At 37.6% G+C, this 20,628-nt stretch overlaps 2 protein-coding genes across 4 annotated transcripts; both read left to right on the plus strand.

The window, feature by feature from the left end:
- Window positions 1-4,906: 4,906 nt before the first annotated feature.
- Window positions 4,907-7,084, plus strand: LOC143148699 (abasic site processing protein HMCES-like). The gene is made up of 6 exons (XM_076315297.1): window positions 4,907-5,167; window positions 5,258-5,480; window positions 5,723-6,034; window positions 6,103-6,210; window positions 6,321-6,475; window positions 6,587-7,084. The coding sequence occupies exons 1-6, from the start codon at window positions 5,148-5,150 to the stop codon at window positions 6,744-6,746; spliced, it is 978 nt and encodes a 325-aa protein (XP_076171412.1). The 5' UTR covers window positions 4,907-5,147; the 3' UTR covers window positions 6,747-7,084.
- A 305-nt stretch (window positions 7,085-7,389) lies between these two features.
- On the plus strand, window positions 7,390-18,401 carry LOC143148696 (tyrosine-protein phosphatase non-receptor type 2-like). 3 transcript variants are annotated; one of them, XM_076315293.1, is made up of 9 exons: window positions 7,390-7,875; window positions 8,796-8,957; window positions 9,033-9,295; window positions 9,387-9,612; window positions 9,685-9,837; window positions 10,048-10,213; window positions 10,287-10,494; window positions 10,572-10,682; window positions 18,099-18,401. In XM_076315293.1, exons 1-9 carry the CDS (start codon window positions 7,780-7,782, stop codon window positions 18,160-18,162), a joined length of 1,449 nt encoding a protein of 482 aa, XP_076171408.1. In that variant the 5' UTR covers window positions 7,390-7,779; the 3' UTR covers window positions 18,163-18,401. The 3 variants fall into 3 exon arrangements, with proteins under 3 accessions (XP_076171408.1, XP_076171406.1, XP_076171407.1); XM_076315291.1 differs by lacking the exon at window positions 18,099-18,401 and having other exon boundaries at window positions 10,572-17,325; XM_076315292.1 differs by lacking the exon at window positions 18,099-18,401 and having other exon boundaries at window positions 9,685-9,834; window positions 10,572-17,325.
- The last annotated feature ends 2,227 nt before the right edge of the window (window positions 18,402-20,628 follow it).

Raw genomic sequence — 20,628 nt, forward strand, 5'->3', positions numbered from 1 at the left:
CTTGAGATCTATAATTTTATTAACCTCGTTGCGCGCCTTTTTTTCGCGACGTTTCGTTGCTTCATTTAAATTTTTAATTCCTCGCCAGTTACTCTGATGTTCAATCCTTGAATAACGATCGCAAGTGTAGTGAATCACTGATGAACATTCCATCTTGATTAACATTTTAGTTTAACGCCAACGGGGAATAGCAGTTCTTAATTAACACTTCCTTGAAGATTTCTCTGAAAATACCTCTGAACTTCTACATTATTCTACCATTTGTAAGCTGCAAGGAAATACATATACACTCGGTATACTGTACTTCACGATTTGTGGTTAGGTTTGTATTAAACTATAAATCAACAGTTACCGAAGCTTGTTCATTCACTCTGCCACGAAGAATATTTTATTTTTATTTAATAAGTTCAGGAATTCCTGTATTCCTCTTATGATGTTTTTCTGACTTTTCTATTTTATTAGTTAACCGAGAGCTAAAGTCCTTTATCGAGTGCGATTGTATGCTGGTCATAGGCGAAATTTATGCGTGTATACTCTGCTTTTCGAATTCAAAGTGATGCGGAATCAATGCGCGGACACGCCTTGCTCCCAGCGTGACATCAACATTACAATGAGCCGCGATGAGTTAACATTCAGGAATTCGGTGGAGATAAAACAGGACTTTACAGAACGGAGGAGGGTCGAAGAGCATCCCCCGAGCCTTTCGTGCTTTATCTACGAATGTCCTGGAATGTTAATGATTCACGTTCGACTCGTTGAGAAACGAAGAATCGAAACACTTAACGGGCATATAAACTCCCAGCACGAATAAAAAGAAAAATCGAAGCAACCCGAAGCTGAACGATTAAAAATGGCCCGTACTTTCATTTTGAAACGATTCGAACCATCCAAAGAAGGAAACAGTATAAATATATAATTACTATCCAGTCACATAAAATATGTAATTACTTTCTAGTTACAATTGTAAATCAGTCCGAAACTATTAAGTCCAGGCATTGAAAAAATACTGACAAGCATTACCTACTTAGACCTCGTAATAAATTGATTACTCGATTGAAAGATAAAAAAAAATAGAAGAAAAACTAGTAGTTAAATAGAGAGAGAGAGGAAGATCGTTTATTACATGCTCTGGGACAAGATCCCCTAAGAGCATTTAGCCATCAGTATCGTAACAGTGCAGTGAAGATAGAGTAATGTATAAAGTAAGGATATGAATAAATGTGAAAATAGATATAAAACCGTACGTATAAAAGTGTAAAAAGAATGAAGTACAAGCGCAACAAAAAGTAGAGATAAAGTTAATAATGAATAGAAAAACATAACCGAGCATTTAAGAGTAGATACTGAAGCAAAAGAAGAAATGGGAAAAGAAAAAAAGAACGGAGATATGCGGATAAAGAATGTAACAGGAGGTTACCATTATCGCACAACGTCCCTATTCACTTAAAATGTTTTTATTCTTTGGGAATGAGGAAACTACGAAGTCCTCGCGAAGAATCGAATCGGTACAAAATGCAGACGAATCGAACCGCGCCCAAGGGACGAACAATGAGCAAACGTGCGGAGGGGAAGGGTACGCATTCCTTCTATACGCGCACAGACGCATCGTGAATGCCCGCCGAACGCACTTCGGTTCGTTCCACCTCTGGAATACTGCCACGGAACGCTCGTTGAACCGCAGACACTAATTTGCCGCGCTAATGAACCCCGCGAGAAAAGCGTAGGTTTCTTTTCACGATGCCTCCTAGTGAATGCTGTACGTCAGATGTGCGCGAATAGCACAAAAATCGATCGAGAGCATTATTATATGCATTTGGGAAATTGCACGTACGAAAAACCACCGGAACGTATGATCGCGACCGTAATGCGTTGCGTGAGACATATGAAGCTGGATGTAAACAGTTTGTCACGTGATGAAAATTCATTGGTCCGCTATGTCGACACGATGCGCTAACCAGGATGTGTCGTAAATTCAACGCAATTTCGTTGTACAGGGTGTTCCAAAAAATGTTAACATTTGTATGGAAAATTAATGCACGTATTTATATATTTAAGAAAGATAAGTGAACAAAGATTATTCGTTATTCGCATTTGTTGATTAAATAAAAACATGCCCGACACAATATGGATATTTTACTGTGTACCCTTTGAGCCACGCGATGTGCAAGATATACGACAGAAAACTGTAAATGCAACTGCAATAATATCAAAAGAAAGACATACATCTCACGGCTTTAGAAACTACATGGAAAAGATTTCAAGAATACATCGGCAATGATGATAAGCAAGCGGAGAGTCTTTAAAAACAAAATACATTTATCAACATGATATATTGTCTTATCAGCTTTGATTTGCTAAGAAAGTTCCATATAAATATTAACACATTTTGAAGCATCCTGTAGTTGTATTGCATTCGGAGAATAGCCTCTTGTCAACAAAACCCTGCTGCAGTCACGTGGTTTTGTTTGGATCCCCTCATCGCCTTATGAAACGTACTATGCATTTAAATTGACCTGAATCACATTACGCGAGAAACTAAATAATATTAGGATATCGGTGCTGTCGTCGATATATTGCAAAAACGTAATCGCAAAAATAAAATCTAAAAACTATGAGTCCTACCAATAAGTCATAATGGTGGGAAAATATGAAACAATGTATATTTTTGACAAGGTTATGTCAAACCTTATATATCATGTGATCCATCCAGTCCAAGTTTGTAATTCTCAGAGACTTGCTATATTTCAATGCCGTGATACCTTCGTGCGCGAGGATAATTAACACTACAGGTTGCAGGTTCAGTTGTTACCTCCTTCGATATGCGCTAACCACGAAACCACGAGAATCTGTGGAGGAGGGAACAATGTGCCCGCCTGAATCATGTTTCCCACATTAGAATAGTGACAGACGTATCGCAACGAGTTAATGTGCAAGTTGAATACAAACATGATGCTTGGAACGTGACATTATAAAAGCAAGTATACTTATGTATAAACATATGTACGAATGTAATTGTATATGTATATGGTTGCTTAAAGAATTACGCGTTCAGAATTTGTTGGCTAATTGAAACTGTCGAAAAAAAATGTTACCATACAAAGATCTTAGACTTAGACTTTGACTAAAAAGAATAATATAATTCTTAATACGTCACTTATCAATGTAAGTATGCACCTAAAGTAAAATCTTCCCAGAATTTTAAATTTTGCAAACGCGATGAAACATCATCGACTTCAAAGAATTATTTCGTTTGTTGTCATTTTCCAAGAACGCGGAGCAAGAATTCCAGGAAATAGTTTTGCAACATTTCATTCTCCGTTCTTGTTTCGTGGAATTTGTCGACTCGGTAAATCTATCCGCGTAGGAAACGTATTTGTATGCAACTATAGCTCTAAGATAAAGAATTAGTTACTATATTTTTATCAAATAAACAAAACACTGATGGTTTAATATTGACTGAGAAAACTTTGAAACGATGGTCTTCAAGGACAACTGTCTACCTCTATCGGATATCTGATAACTAAATAATCATCGCTCGATATCAATAAGTTTTTTCGTCATAAAATAAAACAATTCAATTTTTTTCCAAAAAAAAGATACAAAGTAAAAATGTTTTTTATCTTTTTTCAATGCAAACATAGAATAATCTAATTATGTGGGCCTTTTTACTTCGACGATTTGTAATATTGTTACAAAATATAGGTAATCAAAATTGTACAATTAAAGTGATTAAAAACTGTGTTAAATCTGTAATTACATATGGATGGCATTTATTAATATTTTTATTTTGTGACATTTTAAATATTCCTTAAGTATTATGGTATGAAGGTCGATATTATTGTTTTGACTACAGTAAGTACATAGTCATTAATGTCACGCGAAGAAGAAAACGTACCCTTGTTTGATTGTTCTTTTCTCTTCCGGTTTGTTCTGTCCACTTAAGAGTTAAGTGTGTACTTCTGTACTCCTCATTCACTTTATTCCACTATTTCTCTCATCAACTACACTTCTAAATTCCCGCAGAATGTAAAGTCGTCAAGTCTTGTTGCCTCTTTTCGAAAGCGGCACGCTACTAAACAGTTGTCGCGCAAATGAAACGTTAAATGGTGTTATTTAAACTTTATAATAGATTATCAATCTAATAAACAGATTACTATTTTATTATTTCGCAACATTCGCTGTTTTTAGATTACACGTACCAGAATTCGTACTAAAAACGAAATGAAATATATTTAATAAATAATAGTTTTATTCTTGGATTGATAATTGATTTATTATCAGCTAACGGTGAAAGGATTGAGTTAATCTTAAAGCTATTTTATAGTATAACTAGCCCTCCCAACGGCAAAACGCTCAAACTTGTAGAGAAATAGTTCTTCTTCTTGCCGCTAAATGACGCCACTAAATTCTGTAAATAGTAGACAAGGTATAGAGTTCTATATAGATCTGTAATACAATAGACATTCCAGACAATTTTTTTTATGTCACCGGAGCAGAAACTCACAAGCACAAAGAGGATACAAAATTGTTGCAATTTGTAATATACGTACGCGTTCTCTTACCATTACAATGTCATGTCCAACAGTATTGATTCAGAATAGAATAAGATTACAACGCTATAAGCATTAAGAATTAAAACCAAGTAAGCCGTTATTCGAAAATAATCAAAATGAAAAATATCATCAATAGAAAATCATTAAATTGTATTTCAACGTGAAACTTGAACAATATAAAAACCAATCAAGTTTTTAATAATATATAATTAATATAGATACACTATTATCAACATTATCATCACTGTTACTTTTAATTCCTACATCTAATAATGATGAAATTTGATTTCAATTCGAATCGATAATGTTGGAAGTGACACAGAAATGGTAAACTTGATCCGTCTATAACAAAAATGTATTATCTACAAATGTACTGTCTACCTTATATTTCGCTGTGTTGATTATCTTGTTTATGATTTCGTTGGTAATCTATTATAAAGTTGAAATAGCACCATCTAGCGTTTCATTCATGTGATAGCTAGAAAGGTACAGCGATGTGGAAAGGGTAAAGAAATGGTGACTTTCCCTTCTTGCGGTATTACTCCGTGCGAACGGTTAAATTTACGCTAACGTCGTCAGAGTGACGTGAGAAATATGTGCGGTCGAGCAGCTTGGTGAGCAATCCCGTCACGTAATTTCAGTAATTAATTCATGACACGCAAACCTCATGAATACTAGAGAAAATGCGTAAATCAATTTTGCAGTTCTCTGAACCCGGATGCTGTATGCCACGCTTGTGACTACAAGGATGCGACCGGCAAACGACGTACAACATCGTGGACTGATAGCGAAGTTGAATACATTCCGTCATTCAATATCAAACCCAAGGACGTCCTTCCATGCATCGTTGCTGGTTCGCATTTCGGGAAAAAAGACGACAGAGTTCTTTGCGCTATGATGTGGAGCATGATTCCACCATGGCACGAGGTTAGTGTTTACAAACAAGGTTAGGTAGCATGACGTTTCAGAGGTGGGGGTACGCTCACGTGGTCGTAAACGAATCGTCAACAAATTCATTGACGTAAAAGGCGTTCGCGAGATGAAAACACAATGAACACTAATCGTATTACATTATGCGATAAGAAACATTATTATATTTTGCCTTTAATTATCTTTTGTAAATATACAAATGAAAAAAATGTTTTAATCGTTGTAATCAAATTTGTTAGGGTGATTATAAGAAACATAATATGTCAACACACAATGCCCGCCTAGAAAATCTTAAAACTTCCACGTTGTATGGTCCACCACTTCGCAGAGGACAAAGATGCATTGTGGTTTGTGAAGGGTACTATGAATGGAAAGCTGGGAAAACTAAGAAAGATATTAAGCAACCTTATTACATTTATGCTGCTCAAGAGAAAGGTGTAAAGGCGGATGATCCTACAACATGGAAAGATGAATGGTCAGAAGAATATGGTTGGAATGGATTTAAGGTTTTAAAAATGGCAGGAATATTTAATAAATTTAAAACTGAAGAGGTAAAGGCAATACATTTATTCATTTATAATACATAAATTGAATGGAGTATTGCAAAATTATATTTTAGGGTAAAACAATATATAGTTGTACCATAATTACAACAGATTCAAATAATGTCCTCTCTTGGATGCACAATCGTGTACCTTTATTTTTGAAAACAGAAAAAGATTCACAGGTAAACAAATGAATATGTATAATATAAAATTAATTTATAAAATCTATTTTATTTTAAAGTATTCTTTTGTAATACGGTTTTTAAAATGTTTATATGTTTAATGCTACTAGATTTGGCTAAATGAGGAGCTATCAGTAGCTCAAGTTGTTGACAAATTAAACAAATTAACGTTATCAGACGGTGATTTAAGTTGGCACACAGTTTCAACTAGTGTAAACAATATATATTGTAAAAGTGAAGTTTGTAGAAAGGAGACAAAGGCTATGTATGCATATATGTATTATACCATGCAATTAGATGTTTCATTGCAAGAATTATAAAGTTTTAATCTCATGAAGTGACGTGCCAGACTATTGATTTACTAATTCTATTACAGAGAAGAGAAAAAAAGCAACCCTAGCAGTTTCATGGCTTCTTGGCTGAAGAGAGGGACTGCAGAGTCAGCTAAGAGAAAAAGTACAAATACCGATGATAACCATAACGGCGAAAATGAAAAGAGCGACAAAACTTCTCCAAAAGTTGCAAAGAAAGAGTAACTTTCTTTAAGTAATACAAAAATGGAGTACTGTCGCTGAAGTATAAGCTACTATATATTTATACCTTCTACCTCAACCTTTATATATCTATTTATTTAATTTATGTCTTTTTTTTAAATTTTGTAATATAATACGTACAAAAGCAGTATAATTTACGTTACGTATAATATTTTTATATATGCTTTTATACTTCAAGAAACATTTCTTTGTTTTTAGAAATAGATCTCTTTAATTTATAGTATTGTATAGTATTCGAATTGTAATCTAATAAGACTAAGATATATTCTTTTGTAAACCTCAGTATTACCTCAATACTATAATAAAAAGATATGCGTTTATTATCTTCTATATGAATTAATCTTTGATCTATATAGTCCTATGTATCAAAAATCTACTATTAGAAAAAAAATACTGATTCAAGAATAATTCTTTGTGGGTTTAAATTCGCCATGTATAATGTACGATTAGTTCTCAAGTGTGTGAAGTTTTTCCTGTTACTCTACCAACGATAATCGTTGAACAATTATATCGAACGAAATTCCATTTGGCGCTTACAGCCGCGCACGCGCGACGGGCGCGACCACCGTTGTAATATGGCGGCGAGCATCGGTCAGTCTCATTCTGTAACGAGAGAGACGAAGATGGAGTAAGAAGGGAGGAAATGAAACTCTGGTTACCCGAAGATGTCAGCACGTTGACTCGTGTTTCGCGACGACAGCGACGGCGGCGACGGTGAACGCGATCGGTGGTGGTTCGTTCGGTCTGCGAGTGAGTGCAGTGTATACGGTAGAGAACGAAGGTATATACGTACAGAGAGCTGTGGTGGTTGCGCGTTTTCATCTCTCGTGCCGCGGGGGTTGCCCTTCGCGAGAATCCGCGTCACGCATGGCACCGCTTCGTGCCTGAGACGCCTTTTTCCCGGAGACAGAGAGAGCGAGATTGCGCGCGACCGGGGCCCAGCCTCTTCGCGTGCCTCGTCTCGTTTTGCCGTTTTCGAGCGCCGAAGGAACCGAGTCGCAAACGAGCCGACAGAATGACCAGTCAGGAGACGCGCGACCAGGGGATCAGCAACGTAGAGACCGAGTACCTCGAAATCAACTCGAAAGAAGCCTGGGCGATCCTCTATCAGGTAAAGAGATCGTTGTCGTCTCTTCCTCTTCTTCCGCTTTTTGCGTCTTTCCTTCCGGTTACCGCGAGAAAGGAACTGACCGTTTCTGTCGTGAATGTGTCAGCCCGTTTCACGTGAACACGCGAACATCGAATTGTTTTTCGCTGACACGACTTCCCAGTCAGTGCAATGCGATAATGAAATTCCTCTTACTCTGTTCCTTCGACCCTGGTCACCGAATGGAATTCGTAACGTGGCTACTTGCATCTACATTATCGTCTATCGCAAGACTTCGTAAGTTTTCGACGATTTCCTCGATTAAATGCGAAACGCGTGCAGCGTGTATGTCATATGTCTGTTTATCGCTTACCGAATTATTTATGGTGCGAGCTGTTTTCAGTCGGTCGACTCACGTCGCAAGTCTCGACCGGTAACGTATTCGATTAATTTATGCTCTGCAAATGGTTTTAATTCACTGTATGACGATGCGATTCGATGCAACAACCAGACACAATTCGGTAGCCGTGTTTGCTCTTTATCTTGTTCACGCGCTACGTTTCTTAGACGTACATATTTATTACAATACACGGACTGTTTTAAATCGTGGGTATCGTTTCGCTTTCTCGGAAAGCGGTTTTCACAGGAAAATGTTAAATACAACATAGACTGTGCATTGTGATCTCATTGTCAAGGTCAAGTGTTGTGGTTCAAAATACATATACGTACCAATACATACATATATTTAATAGCTTATTTCCTATTAATGAGTAGGTGTGCAATGTATGATTACTGAATACTAAGTAAAAGTTTCCGCTTAGTCTCTCAGAACAATGACAATTGTTGTAATTTTTAGAAGTCCCCCTTTGCATTGAAAATAATATGGAAACAATGAAAGAGAAGGTTTTTGAAACATCTATAAAAACATAAGTTTATTTTTGCAGCATATACGTAACGAATGCAGTAATTTTACATATACATGCAATGAATCAAAGAAACCACAGAATAAAAATTTGAACCGCTATAGAGATGTTGCACCATATGATCACAGTAGAATTGTCCTTAAAAGAGGACCATGCGATTACATCAATGCCAACCTCATACAGGTAAATATTGCAAGCATATTTAATTATTTAATTCTAATTCAAGAAAACATGATAATCAATTTATTTTTACTATAGGTAGATCGCGCCCACAGACAATATATCCTTACTCAAGGACCATTGGAAAATACTGCTGGTCATTTTTGGCTAATGGTATGGGAGCAAAATTCTAAAGCTGTGTTAATGTTAAATAAAATAATTGAAAAGAATCAAGTTAAGTGTTATCAGTATTGGCCTCTTGGTGATTCGTTGAGTTATACTATGACGTATCCAGATGTTGGTATACAAGTAGAATATGTCAGCAAACCAGAATCATCGGATTATACAACTAGAATATTAAAGTATGAAAGAAGAACATGAAAATGACAATATAATAAAGTATACACGAGACAATAGAAAAAGAATTTAATTTAATTTTTTAATTTCGCACAGATTAACTGATTTGGAAACAAAGGAAAGTAGAGAAATATTACACTTTCACTACACTACTTGGCCAGATTTTGGAGTACCACAAAGTCCAACAGCTTTTCTGCATTTTTTGGCAGATGTTAGGCAGTCGGGAGCATTAGATCAAAATGTTGGACCACCTGTTGTTCATTGCTCTGCTGGCATTGGAAGGTCTGGAACATTTTGTTTAGTCGATACATGTCTTGTTTTGGTAAGTATTACTCTTATTGAAGAACGAAACTAAAATTAAAAAAAAAAGAAATTGCTCCTCATTTGATTGCAGATTGAAGAAAGTGGATTAAATTCTGTGAATGTTAGAGATGTTTTGACTGAAATGAGAAGATTCAGAATGGGTTTAATTCAAACACCAGACCAACTAAGATTTTCATATGCTGCTATCATTGAAGGAGCAAAACAATTGCCATCTAACAACGTGGTAACTAATACCAATTCGCAGTGGTACAGTGTTATTGGTCGCTATGGAATTCTTGAATTATGTTAAGAAGTAAATCTTTTCCATTAATGTATATCGCGTGCACATTATTTGGTAAAGTTTTTATCTTTGACATAAATTAATTCTAATAACGCTGTACTACTGTGGTTTGTAGCAGTCTGTGACTTTCATTAATTTTTATATAATTTACAGAACATCGATAATGAGATAGTATCAAATCATTGTGATGTGGTAAATAATATTAGTCATTCTTCGATTGAAGAAGAAGATGAACCACCTCCTCTACCTCCTCCAAGAGGTGAATCTTTAGCACGTAGTATGATGGCAGATTTAACTTCGAATGTAACAACAAAGAATGGTAAGGATGATTAATTGATTAACATGAAGTTTTAAATATTCAAGATGTAACTTTTGTCCATATTTAATGCTAGATGAATTAGGTGGACCACCTGATAAACCATTGCCCAGAGAACCATCAGTTCACACAGAAACGTCTACCAATCCACCACCTGTAAACTCTACAATAATTACAAACAATTTGCACGAAAAGAGTTCTGATGGTGTTACAGTGCCTAATGAAATTACCAGTGACGGTGAAAACTCTTTACAGACAATTAGTCCTCCGTCCAGTCCAGATGCGTAAGTTACTGAAAATCAAGTTATATTTAAATATTTTTACTTTGTTCATCTTAACGGTATTCATTTCGTTCTAATAGGAAAAATGAAGTACGTCAACGTAATAAAGAAAAGAAGGAACGTTTGGCAGCACAAGTACGAGAGATGAAACGTCGACAAAAGGAGACAGAAGAATGGCAGAAGCTCAAGAGGTCATTATTTAAGCCCCTTTCAATAGGCATAGGCGCCGCAATTGTTGGTGGGGGTATTCTAGCAATCTGTGGCTACTTGTATATGCGTGGTTAGGACAGACTTGTTTTGAGTTGTCAGTGATACTAGGTGATTCGCACATTCAAGAATAGTTACTTTCACTACGAGATATTTAACAGTTCCATTTGCACATGTCATTGATCACTATCAGGAAAAAGTAATTTTAATCAGGGAGAAGCATTTGACATTACATGATTGGAAGCAAACCATAGTCGTGAGACGTTTTATCAATAAGAAACTTGGGTTAACAGAAGGTGAGACCAGTTATCAAAGGAATGTTAAAGAGAAGTAACTTATTCTGAGGAAGTGCATTTGTAAAGAACACTGTTGCATGGCAAAGAAGCTAAAGAAAGATCGAAAAAATCGATGATAGAAGAATGAAGGAGTAGGGGGAGATCTTCAATTTGTATTTTTATATTGTGATTTACTCAATGAGTATGTAGAATATTAGAACGTATACATTCTTTTGAAGATTTTTACATTAGGTTCCCTTGACAGTTGCAATTTTTAAAGTGAGTAGAGTTTCGTATTTCGTGTTTCCAATTATGATGGAGGAATAAGATGTGCATTGAATCAGATTTTTGTTTTCTTTAAATTATAAATATGGGTTATGTTTTTTATGTGCTTGATAGTAAACATTATTTGCATCGCGCGAATGAAGAGGAAAACAAAGCACGCGTAAAAAGTCTAAAAAAAGAGGATGACTCAATGCCTTCTTATTCATACATTGTAACAGCTGTAAGCTCATATACGATACACATTACACGAAGTGGGTGCATGATGTTTCAGCAAGTAAACTCGGGTTAAGGTAACTTATTTACCTTCCAGTACAGAGGCAGACACAAGAATTAATTCACCATATCTTTCGTTATTTCTTAAACACTTAAATAGATTTAGTTCTTTTTATTTAACTAATTTCTTTGCAGTCGGTATTTAGATTCTAATAATCTGTTTAAAATCGAACGAAACGAGTTTCTTTGATTTCATCAAATAATCTTCAAATAAATTAGACCTATTGTTAGTAATTATTCAGGGTACCAAAATCATTCGCTTAGAGTTTATAAGCACCCAATCACTTCGCTAGAATTTAATGAATATATTCGTGATAGGCGTAGAGAAATGTTAACAATTCTAACTATAGTACACACAGTAAATGTTTTTAAATAACTTGCCCATCGAAGTAGAGTCCATTCTTCTATAGAATGTTCATGAAGAAGGGAAGTCATACTAGAATTAGCATAAGTCATGCCTATGACATACCATGGCCCATTCTTCATATGGAATGTTGTTTATTTAGAATCATCATTGATTTCATTTAATACTTGTTCCTGGGGCTATGAGTAAAGAGGTATTTTCGGCTTTCTCTCTTCCTTGAAGGAACGCAGGTCACCAAAATATTCCGTTAAATGGCTACTTGTGCCTTCGATTGTGTACTTGATAATGTTTCACGGAATTTCGTAAAAGCTCATGATCATTTATATGAGTGATTTTGTATCGAGTAGTTAAAGGAATCTTTTCTACACAAGAACATTCCTGGTATACGGAGAAAGAAGGATTAATATTGAATTTCACTGAAGTAATTAATGTCAACTCAAGAATGTTTTAATTAATGAGATTGCACAGTGCTCATTTGTGATGAAGCAATAGACAAAGTGGGTGCCAAACGAATGAAAAGCCAACAAGAATTTTGTACACCACGCATAAGTAGACATACGTATATATTGAATACTTCTTTGATTCGAATTACTTTCTGGCATTAGATTTGATACTGATATTGATATTTTAGGTATTAGAATGGTATTTAGTTGTGTTGAATTGTATTAAGGACTCACATAAGTAATTCTTGAGAATTAGTTATTGAAACAATACGTAGGAACTTCCTCGCAAGCTTGAAAATAGAAAACCCAGAGGATTACTGAGAATAATTCTACTAGGTTGATCAAAAAGTGCTTGATCTTATTCAACAGAACCTGATACATTCTGGATACCCCGCGCAAGAAGTATCAAATCTAATACCAGAAATTGGTTCGCAAAAGAAAACACGTTAAAATAATGAACCGTTTCATGGTCACGTTAGTAAATTTTATTTTATACACTTTTAACCCCTTTTTAAAGCGTTTTTCTATAGTAACAACTGAACTCGCATCGAGCTCCTTTATAAAGCTCGGAAAACCTCGCTTTTGCGCCAGCTAGAAACGGGAGGGGGGTTAAAAGAAACGTTTTCTAAAACACGATATCCACCCAACTTGCTCAGTGGTATGTTCGAATCCATTGAGCATCGCAGAAAGACTGAATACGTCTAATTGCTTCTAGAGGAAACGAAGTTAAGAAAAGGTAAAATGATAAAAAAAGAAGTACGTAACGTGTTAAGCCTGTATTCTTAAGCTGAGCTTTTATGTAAGTCACGATTATCAAATTCAAGTAGAAAATGATTTTGTCGGATCGTGTTCCAAGACGAACAGAACAGGGGGGTTATGCAGTTCGCGGTCTCGGCTTTCCGAAAACGGAAAGCAACGTGTCGCGCGAACAAATTGTATTTTGTACTTTTGTACGTTGCTAGCTCTAGATTGGAATACGATCTTACAAAAAGTGAAAGAAAAAAAAAACGAGATTTTTGGGTACGTTGCATCTGTATGCGTCCGCGTGTTCGTTCGACGACGCACCGAGCATACATTAATTTAGAGATATCATGTTCCATTCGAAACGATGTTACACATGTTCGAAGTTAATACAGTATTCTGTCGTCGGTACCGTCTACTTGTGTGCACCATTATCTCGTTACCTGATTTTCTGCCTAGGGAGCGTTTGTACGATTAGAAGACTGCGGTCTGGAGAGACGCATTTTGCAACTTTTCACATGGTGTATTGAACAGTTAACGCTCAGAGGGTGCGAGAAATATTGCCGTTTTCTCCGAGCAGAGAACAACACGTGTACGAGCCTTCATTCGGAAAGATTCTATCGAACGAAAGAGAAAGAAATTTATAGCTTTCCTAGTGAAATCGACAAATCCAATATTTTTTATATTTTATTTTCTAGAGACATTGGAATTGGAAAATTGCTGTTTGAATTCTGGAGGCTTCCGGGTGTGAGCAGTCTCCTTTTGGAAAAGAATTGCCATTTGATCCCATAGGATGCTTATGAATACAACGCTACTGAGTTGCTCTTTCAATTCAGTATACAAACTCATTCTTTGCTTTGCTGTTTGGTTCAAATTACCATCAGAGTGTCAGAGTGCATCTCTTTAGCGTCAGTGTCTTCATCGATACCTGGAATTGCTGGTTGCAATTCAGGATATTTAATGTCAATGTATCTTCAGACTTTTGATGAAACTGATTCGCTATCAATGTATCCTTAAACTACTGCCAAAAGTAACATTGAACTCTGAACCGTAGTATATAATATTGACTTCTGATGAAGTTACTTGCAACAATGGTTTCCGAATTGCAATGCCATATTACTTTTAACTAGGAACTAGAAGTAGTTCTCAATTTTTTCTGTACTCGAATACTATCTGGAATATTTAGTGTGTTCAAATAGTGTGACGCATTCAGTTAAGTTTATTGTTCACTTTTCCACCTTTATCTCTATTCAGTATTTCAATAATGATGTTCAAATACTTAAATATTCGAACAGTTCTTGTGTTTAAGATGCGTAGATTACTACCTACTCCCAACACCTCTGACGAGTCTAACTACAATCCAGACTAAATTATCATAATTTTCCAAAAGGATACAAGCTTACATCCAGAAAGCTCTGTCAGTAGCCGGCGTTACCAACGAGTCAATTACTAAACGAATTTCGTTTGAGCCTAGCCCGATAACTTTCATTCGAGATGATCGCTCACAATGAAGGCGTTCTACGCATTTACCCTGAAATTCTCGAGTTTCCTTGTTCGTACGATTATCGAGAAAACTAAGGACGAACGTTCCCCAGAGACGTTCGACCTAGCTCCCCTGTTGTTGATCGCGTGAAGCTTCCGAAAAAGAGCGAACGTGAACGAAAGAATGCGTGCGAGTGAGAGAGGGAGAGAGAAACGTATCCCCCGAGAACTAGAATCCATGAAAGGTACACGGTGCTAATTGAAAGTTCCAAAAAAAAAAAAAAAACGTTTAATACTCTTGGACGCGCGACAAAGCAAGAGTGATCACGAATGGGGTGCGAGAGTGAGAACGGAAAAAAAAATGGAAGAAGAAAGTAAGAGTGTCGATCGTAAGATTTCGTGAAATGAAAATGGTCGTTGATCTCGAAAACTTAAGAGGAGATGCTTCTCTTTCCACCGTCGCGAACAAATTTTCGCGAAAATCGGACGATCGATTTTAAGAGAGAGAGAGAGAGAAAGAGAGAGAAAAAGAAGAAAACAAGGGGGAGGCGTTTGTACGCAATTTTTGTTTTTTTTTTCTATATTTTTTTTTTTTTATTTTTTTTTTTCATTCCCGCCATAATCTCTCCGTCGCGTACAATAGACATAACGTTGTAACTACATACAAGGAACCGCAGAAACATAGTTAAGTGCCTACTCGTACGAAAGGAAGGGAAAAAGGGAACCACGGTGAAATTACGAACCGGTAGTAGCATTAACGTATTACGATACTATTACTATACTACACTATTACTATACGCAAACCCCTCGCCTTTTTGGCAGAGCGTAGATCGTCGAGCAAGTGAATCCTTCATTATCCGACAATATATAAGAATAGATAATCGTTCCAGTAAATCTATATTATCGACCGATTGCCGAGTTGATCGTAACCCACGAGGTTTCCACCGATTTGGACGCCAATTCCTGTCGAGGTAGATCACGCGTTTCCGCTTCTGAACACGTGCGAGCGCTCGGGGTGTTCCCGCCCTGCCCAAGGGTACCAACTTCATGGCGAAAGTGGAAACCGTTCTCGGGTGCAAAAATGATCGTTGCGATTCAATATCGACGGAAAGAACGACCAAAGGTGAGAATTCGAGGGTCGATGATTCTCTATCTGTGTTACGGATAATTCTCGAAAAAGTTTAGTTCGACGAGGAGATACGGTTTCTTTTCCTCTGCAACGTGTACAGAAGCTTCTATTTCGATCGCTATGCGTACGGAAGTTATGCGAGACACTTGTCCTCTACCTCGACAGGAAAGAAACGAAGCAAGAAATACAGAACGTTTCAAAATTATATATATATATATAATATAATGTTATATATATGTGTATATATATATAAAATATATGTATATGTATATATAATATAATGTTATATATATATGTGTGTATATACATATACATATATAAGTAGAACTGGTTAATAGAAAAAGTATAAACGTATATTGAGAAACTTTTTGGAAACGCTCAGTTTTGCAAGACTTCGTGGAATCGTCGCCATCTTGAGAGTTAGTATTTTGCACCTTCCACGATCTATTATATTATCTATAATTTCTTATCCGTTGTGTCTCTCGAATTTGTGTTCGATGGTGATACTATACTTTCAAATAATTGTACACGTTCGTTCGATCACGATTTGTACGAATATCGAATATTTCGAGAACAGTAAATTAGTTTGGTCCACGTTTATCGAAACTACCCTGTTTCTCGTAAGTTCAATCAAACCGGTTCTAACCTATAATTTTGAAGCATCCTGTATATATCTTGCATCGAGTTCTACGTTCGTGAAAGCAATACGTACGTGTCGATTAATATTGGATAATGTTCTTTCTTTCTTTTCTTCATCGAAATGTATCGGACAAAAGGAATGTCCTCGGTGGTTCGATCGACACGCTCGGCAGCTGGATCATTTAAAGCTAAGAAATCGAGTTGCGCTCGTTCACTTGGCGAAAGAGGGACAAAGAAACGAGGAAGATCGCGAAGTATGACGATCCAGTCGTCCTCGTGAGTAAATAAAACTGGCAAACTGGTAGGAAGTTACTTCTCCCCGAAGCCTAATTGCATCCTGCGACTCGACGTTACAGTTAACTATATATTTACAAATGTACCGTTGTAGAAGTTATATCGAGTGGTATTTTAATGTAACGAGTTAACACGCGAGAGACGTGGAAACTGACGAGATATTAGAGTCTACTAGAGGACGATTTAGACGATACCGGTGGCCGAAAGAAGTGAAATGAGAGAACGTTCCGCCGGAAACGAATTCGACATTCCCCTGAAAAAAAAAAGAAAAAAAAAACACACACACACATAAGAAAAAACGAGCGTCAAAATTCTCACGGTCAAGGTCACCTTGAACCAACGAACCGTCACTTCGCTTCTTTACACGCGCCCGCGAGAGTACGGTGTATAAGAGCCGAAACGAAATAACTTGATAGAGCACAACGTTGAAGGCTTGCACGCAATAAAACTGTTATTTACATTGACGAAGAGAAAACAAGATGGAAACAAACATTAAAGAGGAAAAAAAAAAATTTACGAACCGCGCAGCAAAAACGTCATGAAGCTCTCACGACGCCATATTCTTTTTTCACATTTCTCTTTTTTTTTTTTTTCAAAAATCCCATGTAGAGAGAGAGAGAGTGAGAGAGTGAGAGAGAGACTCGTAGACAAAATTCCCCGTTGCGTATTAGATCGATCAATACAGGAAAGGATTTTTTCTTACTTTCCAACTTTTTTTATTCCACTCCCCCGCCTTTATTACTAACGCGACCAAACGACGAGTTTCAAGGATTTGCGAATTCGCCTCGAGAGTGACTCGATCGTCGAAATCACGAGGAATCGGAAAATTCAAGTCTATGTTTTGTAACGATTCTTTCGTTGGTTTTGGAAATTCGAAATTTCGAGAACATCGAGACCGAGAGCTTAGCCGCGTTGGAAAATTTTTAGGTTAAGCTTTCGTCGGTGTATCGAGACGAGATACCGATCTGTTAGAAAACAATTGAACTGCGGTTGTAACGCCCCCCCCCCCCCCCCCCACATTGTATCGTTCTCAGAGAACAATTGTTTTTCGACGGATATTAATTTTGTTCACCGCGAGAGATATTTTAAAAAATCTTTCGTCCCCGTCGAATCGGTGCAAGAATCGTCGAACCATAACCTAAATTTTTATATTTCGATCGAACGAGAAATCGTACTCGATGAAATATTCCGATTCCTCGATGCAATCGTTTCGCATTCGCGAACGTGTAGTTTCTTTCCTCGAGCGAATTTAATTCTGAAACTCGTCGATCCCCCCCCCCCCCCCCCCCCACCCCCCTATTTTCACCTAACAATCCATCCGGGAAGATCGGTATGAGTACGATCTGAGATCTACCCGCGGGACTAACATTTCTAAACATTCATTCGCTAACTTAACGCCTGCCTTGCGCTTGTTTAATTCTCGTACTTATCTTCCCTGCAGCCTCGAAATACCCTCATTTGGTGATTTCTTTCAGATCTAAAAGCGAAACTACCAAATCCAGCGAAACCGTGCACGAGGAGGCCGAACCTGCGATCTAAAAAACAATAAAAAAAAAAAAAACGAATCTAAGATATCCGCGGCGAGATCGCGTTTAAAGTGTTCTCGAAAAAAAAAAAAAAAAGAAACAGAAAAAACAAAAAACAAAAAAAAAGAAATACACATACAAAGTCCGTTCGTTCCTTTCGAGTCGTTTTTACAATCAGCTAAAGAAGCGGAGCGTTATTTATTCAGACACAACGAATGCTTAAACTGAGGAAATAAATCGATTTGTTTGGTACACTGAAAGCTACGCTTGATTCGACGGTCACGATCCTCCGACACGAGTCGACGAGGACACGTGCCCACTCGTGCAATTTCATCCTCCCCCCCTCCCCTCTCAAGCGCTTCATCCGCGACGAACGCACCAAGAGAAGACTATATCGAAGTACGTTCAAGTTCTGGAATCGATCGCTGTTTTTATACCTAAACGGTAGAACGGGACTTAAACGATCTACACACGATGTAAACTTTATGTCCTTTCGAGAATTTATCTTACCATATTGATTGTTTGAAAAACTTTGTTTACCTCGTGTTTCTCTCCATTGTTACAGTTTGGGTTATTATTTATTGGTAACTTTTTATACGAATCACACAGTTTGTAGTTTTGCAATAAATTTGTCTGTTGTCAACGTAAGCAGAGTCGCGTAGTTGTTTGGATGAAAGAGTACGCGTTTTATCTAGTTTTCGAGTTTATCGGAGATTCGGTTCAATTGTACCGAGTGTTTCCGTAAATTGCTGATCATCTTGACAGGGAAGTATCGTGGATGAAATTTATTATATATCGACCTCGTGAGAATGAAAAAGTGAATGCGAGAGTGATAGTGGAAGGGAAAATAGGTTATGGCTGTGAGACGCGGACGAAGATCGGATCACGTTCCTGGAAGTCTGAAAGCACTTGCTCATGCGACCGAAGTGAGGACTGCGGTGCCACTGCGAGAAAGAATGTAGCTTAACCACAGGTGGGACGAGACCTTGACGACTTAGCAGACTCTGGACGAACCACGCTAATTTCGATGAGGCGAGAAACGCGTTCTATTTACTAGTAACTGTATCTGTCCAATGTTCTGTACCGATCAACACCGCCATCTTTACAGTCCACCGAATAACCTTTGTCCTTGCGTAGTTCCAAGGGGGAGCATCGTGAATGAAATTAATCAGTTTTCGATTTCGTAGGAACAGAAAAGTGAATGCAGGAATGACGGAGAAAGTGAAATAGGTTAAGGAAGGCCTGCTGCAGCTGCATCACGGAGAATGTGTCCCGGAGAACCGAGGAGAATGCCGCTGAATAGAATTCACAGATTTAACAATGAGAGTTTTTTCGAAGAGATTATCGCGCTGTTGGTTTAATAAGAACCGATAATTACCACCAGAGGCATTCTTTGTAGCCCATTACAGTAGCTTCTAACGTAATCAACAAGAAAGGGAACTGTCCTTGAGCAGCCAAAACATTTAGCGCGCAACTTAGCATACCTTGAATCGACCACACGAGTTTCAAAAGGACGAGACACGTTTTTTTTTTTTTAAACAATCGTATCTCTCCGATTTTCTCCCGTACCAAGACTCATCCTACCATCATCTACACCTCGAAAAAAAAACAGATTTTATTTAAAAGTATTCTTTGTAACTCTCTACGGTAGATTATAAAATTACAGTAGTATACCAACAGAATACGTCGCTGCTGGAGAAGGGAACCGACTGTGAGCGGCCAAAACATGTGGTGCGCACTTCGAACGTACCCTGTACCAACCGTACCAGTTCCCAAGCCACGAGAAACGTTTTATTTCCAAACAATCGTATCTCTCTGATTTTCTCCTGTACGAGGACTCATCCTACCATTATCTACAACTTGAAAAAATGGATTTCACTTGGAAACATATTTTGTAACTCTCTACGGTAGATTATAATCTTAAAGTAGTACACCCACAAGAAACACGTCGTAAGTTGGAGAAAGGAACCGACCGTGAGCGGCCAAAACATTTGGCGCGCACTTCGAACGTACCCTGTACCAACCGTACCAGTTCCCAAGCTACGAGAAACATTTTCTTTTCAAATAATCGTACCTCTCTGATTCTCTCCCGTACCAAGACTCATTCTACCATCATCTACAACTCGAAAAAACCGATTTCACTTGAAAGCATTCTTTGTGACTCTCTACTGTAGATTATAATCTTAAAGTAGTACACCCACAGGAGACACGTCGATGCTGGGGAAAGGAACCGACCGTGAGCGGCCAAAACATTTGGCGCGCACTTCGAACGTACCCTGTACCAACCGCGCCAGTTTCCAAGTCACGAGAAACGTTTTGTTTGCAAACAATCCAGCCTCGCCGATTTCCTCGCGCGACAAGACTCATCCTGCCTGTGTCCACAACGCGGGGAAACGCTCTAACCGGAGCGGGACGCAGAAAAGTGGCTTTTAAGTCGACGTGTTTTCCAGTCACACGTTCGACGACGCATGACTCCTCC

The sequence above is a fragment of the Ptiloglossa arizonensis genome, chromosome 6 (assembly GCF_051014685.1).
Source record: "Ptiloglossa arizonensis isolate GNS036 chromosome 6, iyPtiAriz1_principal, whole genome shotgun sequence".
In the NCBI taxonomy this organism is placed as follows: Eukaryota; Metazoa; Arthropoda; class Insecta; order Hymenoptera; family Colletidae; genus Ptiloglossa; species Ptiloglossa arizonensis.

Excerpts from the sequence above, each read along its gene's own strand:
- LOC143148696 (XM_076315291.1), top strand. The coding sequence starts at position 7,780 with ATGACCAGTCAGGAGACGCGCGACCAGGGGATCAGCAACGTAGAGACC. Across the intron at positions 9,296-9,386 it reads TATACAACTAGAATATTAAA|ATTAACTGATTTGGAAACAA; the intron begins GTATGAAAGAAG and ends AATTTCGCACAG. Across the intron at positions 9,838-10,047 it reads AATTGCCATCTAACAACGTG|AACATCGATAATGAGATAGT; the intron begins GTAACTAATACC and ends TATAATTTACAG.
- LOC143148699 (XM_076315297.1), top strand. The coding sequence starts at position 5,148 with ATGTGCGGTCGAGCAGCTTG. Across the intron at positions 6,035-6,102 it reads ATAAATTTAAAACTGAAGAG|GGTAAAACAATATATAGTTG; the intron begins GTAAAGGCAATA and ends ATTATATTTTAG. Across the intron at positions 6,476-6,586 it reads AGAAAGGAGACAAAGGCTAT|AGAAGAGAAAAAAAGCAACC; the intron begins GTATGCATATAT and ends ATTCTATTACAG.